At 39.2% G+C, this 13069-nt stretch overlaps 1 protein-coding gene across 5 annotated transcripts in view; it reads left to right on the top strand.

Annotated features, from left to right (window-relative positions):
* syne1a (spectrin repeat containing, nuclear envelope 1a) overlaps positions 1-13069 on the top strand; it is a 202090-nt gene that overhangs the window by 161018 nt on the left and 28003 nt on the right. For all 5 annotated transcript variants that reach the window (XM_067416809.1, XM_067416807.1, XM_067416806.1 and 2 more), the window contains 7 exons: positions 690-784; positions 868-1102; positions 1193-1387; positions 3974-4099; positions 5667-5822; positions 8421-8579; positions 11508-11674. In XM_067416809.1, the coding sequence (XP_067272910.1) occupies positions 690-784; positions 868-1102; positions 1193-1387; positions 3974-4099; positions 5667-5822; positions 8421-8579; positions 11508-11674 (1133 nt within the window). The remainder of the gene's footprint in view (positions 1-689; positions 785-867; positions 1103-1192; positions 1388-3973; positions 4100-5666; positions 5823-8420; positions 8580-11507; positions 11675-13069) is intronic.

The raw sequence follows: 13069 nt of genomic DNA, 5'->3' as shown, positions 1-13069 counted from the left end.
ATCTGTACAGTGCAGTTTTCTCTGTCCTAAAACGGCCTGATGATTTCCTTGTTCTATAAAGTCCCTCCTTCAGAAAAACGTAACGAGTTCTGATTGGGCCAGGGCTTCCCGTGTTGTGATTGGACAGCAGCTTAGCGCACTTTGCCTGGAAAGGTCCCGCCTCTTACCATAACGGGGAGATGCAAGCCATGTTTGCCGCTCTTCTCCACGTGGGAGAGCAACGAGACCACGCCCCCTATTTTGCGTGTTCTTGTGAGCGGAGGGTTCGTCAACAAACGGTTCTAGTGACGTCATTAAAGCAGGAAGTGCAGGGGTGTAGTCCAAACCGGCCTTTCGCTGTAGGCTTTGAAAGGGAACTTCTGTTAAATAAAATATCTCGCTTGGCATTGAACTTTGAGCTTTATAATTTTGCAGGTATTATTTATGCCCTAACAGCAACATTACACACTAACTAAAGTTTGAAAGATGGAATCGAGAAGGAACGGGACCTTTAAAAAAAAAATCGGAGATCGGCATTGGCCAAGAAAATTGCAGTCGGTGCATCTCTATCTATTTGATGCTATATTACAGAGATTTATCCATTTAAAAATAATCAAAATATACAGCATAAAATGCATTGAGCTATAGGTAGGTTTAATGACCTACTTTATGGAACTGCTTTACTAAAGCGTGTGTGTGTGTGTGTTTAGCTATTCCAAGCAGACATGTTTAGTCGACAACAGATTCTATACTCAATCATCAATGATGGACATCAGCTTCTGAATCAGGGACAGGTGGAGGACAGGTAATCTTTGTTTATTTGTTTATTCTTTTAATTCAAAATTACTTGAAGTGACAGTCTTTTTTTTGGGTCCTCTCACACAAAAGGGATGACTTTGGCTTGAAACTGGCACTGCTTAGTAACCAGTGGCAAGGTGTTGTGCGGCGAGCGCAGCAGAGACGGGGGATTATTGACAGTTTGGTTCGGCAGTGGCAGCGATACACAGATCTGATTGAGAAACTACGGCACTGGTTGCAAGAGGTGTCACTTGAGCCGGAAGACCTACAACAGGGAGCGACAGTAGCACTACAGCAGATCCGTGGGATGTTAGATCACATACAGGTAAAGATATAGCCTTAGTTGTGTACACATAGAAATAATACCTCTAACAATAGCCTCAAGCTAAATAGATGTCCGCTTTTTACCATGTAGCTGAAGGAGCGTGTGCTCCAGAGGCAACAGGGCAGCTACATCCTGACGGTGGAGGCTGGGAGGCAGCTCCTCCTGTGGGCCGATGCCAGAGCGGAGGCCTCGCTTCACACGGAGCTCACCGATGTGCAGGAGCGCTGGAGGACCATTACCTTCCGCCTCGATGAAAGGAAGAAAGAACTGCTTTCTTTGTCAAGGGTAAGGACGTGTTCATAAAAACATCCCTAGTGAAAAATAAATATACCAAAATGTATTTGAAGTACATTTATTTGATGCTCCATATATACGACAAATACATTTATATATTTATGTACTTAAAGCTACACTGTGTAACTTTTTTAGTTTATTCTTAGCTAAAAACACTTAGTTCTTTCAAAAATATATGTGCTCATTAATGTATATTTACTTCTTTCAAAACGAAATCAGAATTGAGAGGAACAGAAACTATTATTCACTGGATGGTCATATACCTTTACACCGCTAGATGGGGGAAAATATCACACAGTGTAACTTTAATATACCCATGCAATTGTACTATTCAGTATACAAAATGTATAAACTTAAAGTCTGCTAAATTGGAGCTAATTTTATACTTCATGCACTTTAGTTATCGGGAAATAGTGCTGAGGTCCAACTTATGATATGTGACCCTTGGAAGCAAAATGAGTCAGAATGTGCATGGGATCATTTTGAGCTACAGGCAAAACTAATTAAAAATGTCATTTCTGAGTTTTTTTTAGTTCGTTAAGTCCTCGTCTAGCGATTACAATGCTCCAAATAGCAAATAAAGTCTTTATTTGTACGTTTTCTGAGAGCAGTTACTTTCGTTGTCCATGAAAACAATCTCCCTCGCGCTGACTGACAGATCTGAAGCTTTAGACAGTGCGCAGTCCTGATATGCACATACACAGAATTACAGTATTTCAGAATACCTGTTATGAAGAGCAATCACGCAAACATTATCTGTTATGTCTTAAGATAACGTTTGGTTAGCTGTTGGGGAAAAACATCTGATGTGTAACATTATATTCGAACCGTGCAGTACAGTTGGTCTGAATATACAGGCTGTTAATCAAACAATTTCTGGTATCATGGAAAAATAAGTTAAATATATATTTTTACTATAGATATTTGGTTTTGACTTTGTGTGCCACATTTTGTGTTTTTGCCAGGGATTTTAAGGTATGGTTGCTAGGTGATTATTTTGGAATCATTAGAAAACTCAATTTAACTTTGTTGTGTCTTTTTTTGTTGTTGGTCCGATTCAAACAAACCACAGATCATTCAGAAGGGTTTTTAATGGAGAATGGGGAAAAAAAAAAAAGCTAATTTTTGCTAATCACGACTTATTTTGCCAGCACGGGTCACTTATACTTAAATATATTTGATTGTGCTAAAGTGGAATTATTACCAATACACTTTCGGTAACCTTTAAATATCTTGTATGTTACTCTTTCCCCGCCATTGATTAAAATTTTCGGCTTTCCGTGTTGTCACTGTTATATGGTAGGAGGCGCTATGACACTTCTTAAAGAGTAGAGAATCTCCTGATCAAAACACATGCAAAGAAGTAGCATAACCAAGGGATATCATATGTAAGCAGATGCACATGTAAAATAATGTAATCATCAACATTAAACATCATATAAATCAAAACTAAATGTAACATTTATTTTACTGAATGAAATGTTAATCCAGGACAAGCTACAGGACTGTGAAGCTTTGGGGGGGTGTTTATGGATTCGATCTACTCCATCTGTGTTTGGATAATCGCTCTGAATCCGATCCGGATGTAGTCCTTGACAAAAACGTGATTTTTCTCAGCTTTTTGCTCAAAATGTTGCTGTTTTTTAGGACTTTTTTTACTCTCATTTTCTACTCTTAAACGCTGATGTATTCGTCTGAAAAAAGAAAGTCATATACACCTAGGATGGGCTAAAATGATGGGCTAATTTTCATTTTTGAACTATCTCTTACTTATAGGGCTGTGCCTATATGTAGTTAAACATTTTAAAGGTCAGGTTGTTTTGGTGTTTTGTGTTTGAGTTACGAGCTGTTTGAGCTACAGATGTCAGAAATATGAAAATATAGCTGCAGTGTGGAAAAATGCAAAGCAAAACAACAACAAAAAAAAACTATAAATGGATCTCTTGTTCATAGTGCTGAGAGAAAGTGAAGGACTTTGCATCGGACCTTACAGAGCAAACAGAGGCACGCTACTGTAGCATAAAGAGAGTGAGAGTGAGCGAGTGTGTGATGTGTTTAGTGTGTGAGGGCGATGAAAGAGAGAGAACCGGAGAACGGCAGCGAGAGGAATATCTTCAGGATGTGGGAGGGAGTCCGAGCGGGGCAGCAGGGACAGGCAGACATTCGCTCCATTTTGACGCAGCACACAGGGGCACAGAAAACAAATTTGGATTGCATAGGAAAATGGCTCCTCTTTCCTTTTGCCTCTTTCTCTTCCTCTCTCTTCCACATCCCTCTGCTTTCTCGGATGACATGATAGAAGGTACCTCATTGCTTTATCTCTGCATGTAATCTTTCTGTGTCTCTCTTGTGTTTCGGGACCATGACCCTTTGCTCTCGCCACGTTTGGCTTGATTACAGTCCTGATTACAAATGTGATGATTACCGAACATCTCCATCCGCAATAAAAAAAACAGCTGAGCTTGATATTTCTAAGATACATAAAGGCATATCTTGTCAGGCTGCTGCAACTGCAGAGTGCCACTTTCTCTCTCATGACTTCACAATGTGTGTTTTTCTCTGTGGCTGTGTGTGCAGGGCTGGGATCAGTGTGAGAAAGGAATTGCTGCATCACACGAGAAGCTGAGGGACTTTAAGCAAAAGCTGTCTGTGCCTTTACCCGACCACCATGAGGAGCTGCACACAGAACAGATTCGCTGCAAGGTACGCAAACCAAATCACCTTTTAGAGCGTTGCTTCAGCAACATCTGAGTATCATCTTATCATGTGTTGAAGTATTAAACTCTATTTTCTAACCAGATTTGACGCGATGACGCAAGAGCATCTCTGGTCTAGAATAGATAATTATGCTACATAGAGTGCTGCTTGAAAGTTTGTGAACCCCTTGCAGAATCTGTGAAAATGTGAATAATTTTAACAAAATAAAGGGTTCATTTTTGTTTAGGACTGTCCTGCCTCTTGGCCAAGAAGAAAAAGAGGTTCTTAATCTCAATGGGACTCTCCTGGTTAAATAAAGGTTAAATAAATAAATAAGATATTTTACATAAAATATGTTGACATACAGTCCACAAGACAAAATAATAGCTGAATTTATAAAAATGACCCTGTTCAAAAGATTTTGAACCCTTGATTCTTAATCCTATGTCATGGATCATCAGGGAACGACACACAAACACACACACACACACACACACACACAGCCGTGGGTCATCAGGGAGCGACACACACAGGATTAATAATCATGGGCTCATAAACCGTCAACCACTGCATTAATAATACTCCTTTTATATCTGCAGAGAAGGGTTGTTTTGAGAGGGGTGTGTGTGTGTGTGTGTGAGTGTAGCAGGTTTGTGCAGAACAGTAACCTGTTCTGATCTCAATGAGCTGGACTTTCAGCAAGAGTTTCTTTGACTTTGCCTGAGGGAAAGAAGCTGAGGTGCATGCTAATCATGCTAAACCCATGTGTGTTAGCACCGCAGAGATGCCGTGGTTTATTAGGAAGTGCAACAAAAGTGTTGCCAGCTTTTTCTATTCTAATAACTTCTTGACACAGAAGTGTGTGTTTATGTGCTTGTTGACTGTTGTTATCTGAGTCACGTACCATATCTGTATTAGGATTATAGTGTAACAGTGTGAATGCTCAAAGCAAATGCAACTAATCTCGTCTAGTTTGTGTGTAAGGGGAAGAATATGTGCAGAAAATATTCCTGTTTTTAGATAAATGAAACCAGCAGTTAAAGTTTTAACTGTAATTTAAAAACATTTGAAGCAAGTCTGAATGCCAAGCCTTCCTATATTAATTTTATTTTACATCTTACATTTTGTTTGTTTAGTTATTATTTATTTAAATCCTAAAACTTTATCCTAAAATGTCATTTTCAGCAGTTCAGTTTGGACTATTTTACGTTTTATTTAATTTAATTATTTTATTCTATTTTATTTTATTTTGTATATTTTATTTAGTTTGTTTAATTACCTTTTTAAATGTAACTTTCTTTTCATCAGTTACAGTTTGAACTGTAATTTAAATTGTATTAGTTTAGTTTGACAACAATTTGAATGTTTATTTATTTATTTCAATCTTAAAACTTTATTTTTAGCAAAACAGTTTGATCTGTAGTTTTATTTGAATGATTTTTGGTTTGTTTTTTATGTGTTCGTGTGTGTGTGTGTGTGTGTGTGTGTGTGTGTGTGTGTGTGTGTGTGTGTGTGTGTGTGTGTGTGTGTGTGTGTGTGTGTGTGTGTGTGTGTGTGTGTGTGTGTGTGATAGGAACTGGAGGGCAGTATTGAAGGCTGGACCGATGATGTAGCCGGGCTGTGTATTCTGCGGGAGTCTCTCTCCGGCGGCCTCAGTGCTGATGACCTCACAGTCCTCCAGGAGAGACTGATAATACTGCAGAGGCAGTGGGAGGAGACCTGTCACCAGGTACACACGTCAGCCAATCAGTCGCTTCACATTCTCTTTGCACTATAACACATTCTATGCACAGGCAAGACTTTTATATGCTTATATTTAGTGGATCCCCAACAATCGTCTAAAACTTCACAGATGTGCTTGAAATATCTTAGTACGGTTGTTTGGAGGAGGCTTGTTTGCTTTCTAGGGAGTCCCTAAATGGAAATAGAGATAGTTATATTTGAAATTGCGTGTAAACTGCTGTTGTTGAATGCTCTTTGCTTGCTTAGAGGATTGCAATAATTGTGTGCCTATTAACTTTGATGCCTCTTAGTAAGGAAGGACGCTGGGAATGAAGATTTGGAGCATGACACTTTAGAGACCTGTTCAACTGACATTTTCCTTTTCTTATTCTGCTCACTAACCTTTTTGCACCTTTAGGCCTGTCGTCTAATCAATATATCGATATATCACACAATGTACATTACCTCAATAATTTTTTGTGATGCAATATATTGCCCATTATGTTTACATGATAATGAATGTCACCATTTTACTCGATTGTGCGGTCATCTTGTATGTTTTCTGTGACGGAGGGTTCCTGGGCTGTTCCTTCATACACAGAGCGGATATCGACAGGAGAAAAAAAGGTGCCATTTTAGGCGTAACACCGGGGACACATGCAAGCGTGTCGTGAGCGTCTCGGCTGCGTGCCGTGTCCGTTTTTTTTTCCGGCTCCCATGTTAAACAGTTAGAGCTTGCATACTGCCTGCGTGACACGCGCGGAAAACGCGTGCAGGCTTCAAATAGAAGAGACGCCCTTTTTTTCACGCGACACACGAGAGTGTTGGAAGCTTTTTCATATAAAAGATGTTTATATGCCATTTTGACACGAATACATATTAATAAATGACATTTTCATGTTTGAAAGTCTGTAGGTTAACATAAATGCAGATATAGGCCTAATTGTAATAATAAAAAACAACATAATTATCGATTTTGAAATATTAAACTTGTCAATACAGAACGAAATATTCTGTAGCCTTTTGCCGTCAATACCATGGATATGGTATGGGCCGGCTCTGCCGACGTTGTCTTTGCTGTATCAATAGGCAATATATTTATATTTAACATGAAGTATAGGGCTTCCCTGTACATTAATAGCAGCAGCAGCGTCGCGTCAGACACGCTTCTAGTGTGCAAAGACGACACGCAACAGAAACGCCACGCTCATACCACGCTTGCAGTGTGTCTCCGGCCTAATAGTGTTTTCCTGACAGTTTGTAAGAATAAGCCCAAATGGACTCGATTTCAAAGCCGCTAGGGGTGTGACGAGACACTGATCAGACGAGACACGAGATTGGGTTCACGAGAACGAGACAAGACAAGATTTTTACATAGCATTTTTAAGAAATCCACAATGATGATACATGACTAGAAATTTAAAAAAATTTGCAGGTGCATTTCAAATGTTTTAACTAATCATCTTGTAATGAATTTCATTTCTACCTTCTTAATATGAATTATCATGTACAGTAAAAGACAACAGTACTGTATTCTTTGATTGTCTCTTCAGTAAGAACTGCACATGAGCTTCTTTTGACCTCCTAACTGAACTCCTTTATACAAATTGATCGTAGATATTAAGTGCAAACAAAAACCATAATCAAAATACTCTATATTTAAAGTGCAAATAGAGACCCATTTTTTTCTTCAAGCACAGATAGAGCTAAGAGATGGTTTCAACTAGCTTTAATATTGGGAGAAATTCTCATGCCTCAGGGAGCCGCTTTCGTTTGAATAGTTTAAAATATAAGTCTGGTGCTTCTGTTGCGCAACGAATCCTCCGCCACGGTCTTGTCCACTAACACACACACACACACACTCGTAACACACACTGAATGCGATCGCTTTACTAACACGCAACACAGCTCGTCTTCTCGTTGCGTGATCACAGCTGCGCAAGACTCGAACAACTCATTCTAGATGAGCGGATGGAATTGAAGCGAGTTCAAGCGACTGTTATGATTGTCCACCTGAATTAAATTGTTTTTATTTCTATAAAAAATTGACTAGAGTGGAGCTGTAATATAAACTTCACCCTCACACTCCTTCTTGACCAGCAGGTCATGAGAGAAAATGACGAGACAGATTTTTACCTCGACGAGAAATCTCGTCACAGTTTAGTCTCGCGAGATTTCGTGGCACGAGACGAGATCTCGTCACACTCCTAAAAGCCGCGTAACCCTGTTCCGGTGCACATACAAACGTCAACGCAGTTTATTTACTATTTATTCAATTTTCTTTATTTTTATTTAAGATAATATATTTTTTAGCCTTAATTTCCATGATCTAAAGAATTAAAAGGTTGTCATTTGAAAGTATGTAGGTCTACTTGCATTATTATGCTGTTATATTAGGATTATATATTCAGTGGCATAAAATAGTCTTAAAATGACAATAATATAGTTTATTGAAATTATTTCTGGGACAATATTTTGCGTCACAAATAGTTATCATGACAGGCCTATGCACCTTCTCTCATCACCCTTCACTTCCTTCTCTTAATCACTCTCTGTACTCACTGACCGCTTGATGCTGATGGATCATTGTCTGTCTTCCCCGCAGCTGTCCCTGCGCAGGCAGCAGGTGAGCGAGAGGCTGAACGAGTGGGCTGTGTTTAATGAGAAGAACAAAGAGCTGTGTGAGTGGCTCACACACATGGAGAGCAAGGTCTCGCAGAACGGTGACATCAGCATTGAGGAGATGATTGAGAAGCTCAGGAAGGTGATGTTTAACAGATATTCACAACACATTTATTTCTTATGAACGGAAATTAATAAATAATTATTCAAATTGGATTCTAAAACTAAAATATATTTGATTGCTAAGCATGGATTCTAGTTAATTTAAAGTGGTCATGAACTGTATTGTTTTAAAATGTTTCCTGTGGTGTACTTATAATGTTAGTATGATTTTTACACCAAAAATTACCACTATTTAGAAATAAAAGGCATTTCCCTGCCCTGATTTTATTGTCTGATTTGATTGCTCTGTTTTAAAGTGTCTGCTGTGAGACTTCAGTGTAAACGCCCACTGCTGTGATTGGCTGACATCTTTGCATATGAAGTAGCTAGTATTACATGTTTAACTCTTTCAAAAACGTTCTCAAGCTCTCAAGGTTAACTAACTGTGAAAAGTGTTGGTTATTAGACTGGGTAAACCCAGCCTGATCTGCCGGTGATTTTATTTTGTCCTGTAACTCAGTCTGGAAACCTGTACATTCATTTCTACTGCTTTTGTTACACTTTTGTGGGAACCAATCACAGACTGTCTTATCCCCCTGCCGTGCTATTGGCGGGTTTAACACGATAACTGATAGAGAAGCGATGGGTCATTGCCTGTTGATCAAGCCTCTTGTGGTCTGATTGGTTGAAGGACTATCCAATTGTGTACAGAGTCATTCGAATAATGCCCGTTGATCACACCTCTTGTGCAGTAGAATATACAGAGCAGACTCCACAGACCAATGTTCAATCTTAAAGCTACACTGTGTGATATTTTCCCCCATCTAGCGGTGAAACGGTATATGACCATCCAGTGTATAATAGTTTCTGTTCCTCTTAATTTCGATTTCGTTTCAACTCCTACGGTGGCCGATTTAGTCATGGCTTCCAGTTCGACCTCTTCGGTGAGTGTTGCAAGTGATGAGGTTACTTTTGAAAACTATTATAATTTGCAGTTATTTAATTTGCCAAATGATCTATGATCAAATTAATATATGTAAAATGAATAATAGTTTTACGTTTTCGTTATTTTTTACCATTTCATTGCTAACATCAGCTATCAGGTTCCAGACGAATGCAAGCTATTCTTAGTAAAGGAACTTTTTTTATCAGTGCTATCGTTATTCTTTATATTATATGACATCACTAGCGTAAGGCAAACAAATTATAATGCAATTCAAATATTAATCTCATGTTATCCGTCATAGAACACGGATTTATGTTATAAGGTAAACAATACTTTTTCATCATTGACGCGAGGAAAACTATCCTAGACGTCGTTCTAGTGTTATGCACAGCACACCATGATATAATTAGCCAAGCAACAATAAAACTTCCAATATACACAAATAGGCTGAATTAATATTACCTGTCGAGAAGAAAGCAGGCAACGCCAGCGTTCTTTTTAAAATCGTTGCTCCTCATGAGCTCTTTCCATCTTGGAAAGGCCACTCCAACATTTACTTTTGTCTTGTTGATTTGCCCGTTGCGTTGCCGTCTTAATTCTCTTTTCCGCTTTCTTGGCGACTCTGATACATATCCCGCAATGTTACTAGGTCCCCGACCCGGGTCGAATTCGGTAATCAATCTCGGGACGTGGTTGCTTTCACACAGAAGGCGACCCGGCAATGTTCCGGGAGTATTGCGGGTCCGACGTGCATTTAGAAAGGGGCTTAAGAGTGATCCTCCATCATCATATAGCAGCCTCAAGCAATCCTCCTCTTCACATGCGACACGGTGCCATCGAGTGTAAAAACGCGAAAAGCGAAGCTTGAATTTACGGGTATGTCCCTCTTTGGCAAATGTACTTTCAAGATGGAGGAGCAACATGGCGACCGCCATCCGAACCCCAAACACTTATGCATTTTCAATGGTATATTATAAAATTACGAGAATGCATTATTACTTGAAAGAAGTAAATATATATTAATGAGCACATATATTTTTGAAAGAACTAAGTGATTTTAGCTAAGAATAAACTAAAAAAGTTACACAGTGTAGCTTTAAATTGAGCTTGGTCTGGTGAGAGCCATACAAGTTGATTATAGCATTATATTCTGATCTATGGCATTATATTCCGATCTATGGCATTATATTCCGATCTATGGCATTATATTCCGATCTATGGCATTATATTCTGATCTATGGCATTATATTCCGATCTATGGCATTATATTCCGATCTATGGCATTATATTCCGATCTATGGCATTATATTCCGATCTATGGCATTATATTCAGATCTATGGCATTATATTCAGATCTATGGCATTATATTCAGATCGTGAAAGGTTGCAGTGATGATCATTGTAGCCGATCACAGACATGCTGAGCTCATGAATGCTGTGATCTCGTCATTACAACTCGATTTCTGCTCACTAACGAATGCTTTCCTCATAACTAACAGTGCAAACACAATGTCAATAAGAGATTCGTTGATTATTACGGGAGTTTTGTCACGAGTCTCTGATAAACTCGCTCTGTTTGATTGACAGCTCTAGCGATTGTTCTTTGATCGCTTTCGATATATAATTTAATCACAGTATAAATAACAGATTATTTTCATTCTACTAAGAGCAACAAAGGAAATTTGAGCGTTTAGTCGTTGGTTTGATTTACTGACACAGACAAAGAACATCTGACTGTACATGATTCATTACATCTCAGAAATCACTGGTCTCAGATCATGTGTCGGAATTAACACGGTTACTTACATGTAAAAGTCTGTTTGCAAAGCCTGAGCTGAAATTGCGACTGATTTACCAAAGAATCCACAGTGAAATGTAGTGAATACAAATAAATAATGCTCAACTCAGGAAAAATTTATTTTAAACTGCAAAGTATTTCCAACTTATTTAACTGAATATATGAAAAACAGTGTATGATCATTAATTTTCAACTGAACAAATGTGCAATCTCTTTGTTATCAGGACTATCAGGAAGAGATCTCAGTGACCAAGGAGAACAAGAATCAGCTGGAACAGATGGGGGAGAGACTGGCTCAGGCCAGCCATGAAAGCAAAGCTGCAGAAATCCAGTACAAACTCAGCAAAGTCAATGAGCGCTGGCAGCATCTGCTTGACCTTATAGCAGCGAGGTGAGTGGGTTTTTTTGGATCAGAAATGTACAATTGTTGTACATTACAATTACAATTGTTTTGCCTTTGTGTCTTTTATGCTTGTGAGAGAACAAGCACAGAATGTTTTAAAAAATATATTTCCAGATGGGTCAGTCAGTTCATTTGAAGAGTGCCATCTATAGAAATAGGGGCTTGAACTGAACGTGTTGCTTGTGCTAATGGCCTGTGGGTGGAAAGGAAATATGTTGCACCAGCATCTTAAACGTGACACCATGGTGTCTCTGGATTTGACTGGGCCAGTCGAGTTGCCTGCAGTCAATTCTGAAAGCTTCCCACATGTGTGGTGTTGATTTCATCTGTGGCCCATGTGTGAGAGGGTGTCATCCTCTCTCTCTCTCTCTCTCTCTCTCTCTCTCTCTCTCTCTCTCTCTCTCTCTCTCTCTCTCTCTCTCTCTCTCTCTCTCTCTCTTTCTCTTTCACACTCTCACTCATGGGCATTAGCTCTGTGCGACAGCTGCTGTCTTGAGTTTTCAATAAGAGTTTATAGAGAACGGTAGCAGATTGACATTTGCATTTATTTAAAGACCTAAATGCATTTTTTCTCAAGCAAAAGTATCCACATTGTTCAGAAGCAAACATTTCAAATCTTTCTTACACACGCACACACGCACACGCACACGCACACGCACACGCACACGCACACGCACACGCACACGCACACGCACACACACACACACACACACACACACACACACACACACACACACACACACGTTTACTTAGCTATCTGAATGGGGATATTCTATAGACTTATATTTTTTCTATACAGCTAGTTATGCTGTATATATACTATATAACCTAACCTTAACCCACACTCTAACTCTTACCCTATTAATTACTTGATTTTAATTACGTCATCAAAAGGGGGTTTTGTCAGATTTAGCTCCCTTCTGAGTACAAATATATCCCCAAAATAGGTACACATTTCCATTATAATAGATGATAATATACTATTTAAAGGCACAGTATGTAAGTTTGGCCACTAGAGGTCACTTTTTCCATACAAAGGCGTATCTTGATGACGGCGTGAATGAGCGTGGCATCATGGGAGTTGTAGTCTTGACTCTTCACCTCCACAGCCGATGGAAATGAATCTGACGGACTCGGGCAGAAATCATGTTCATGAATGAGTGAATGTATTAAAGTTTTATTAGCGTTACGGTGGTATGAAGCAGGACGCACGAGAGCGAATGCTAATGAGAGAGACCTGCGCCAAACACCGTCTCTGAGCTTTTATTCTGCTTATGCTGCAGTCGCCGCTTTTATGGTTTCTAGAGTAATCAAGGGCAGCGCGGATATGACGTCACTGACAGGCGACACATGGACATGATTCGTAACACTGGTTTTAATAGA

Source organism: Pseudorasbora parva, chromosome 15 (assembly GCF_024679245.1).
Source record: "Pseudorasbora parva isolate DD20220531a chromosome 15, ASM2467924v1, whole genome shotgun sequence".
NCBI classification, from domain to species: Eukaryota; Metazoa; Chordata; class Actinopteri; order Cypriniformes; family Gobionidae; genus Pseudorasbora; species Pseudorasbora parva.
This window is presented reverse-complemented; position numbering and strand designations above follow the sequence as displayed.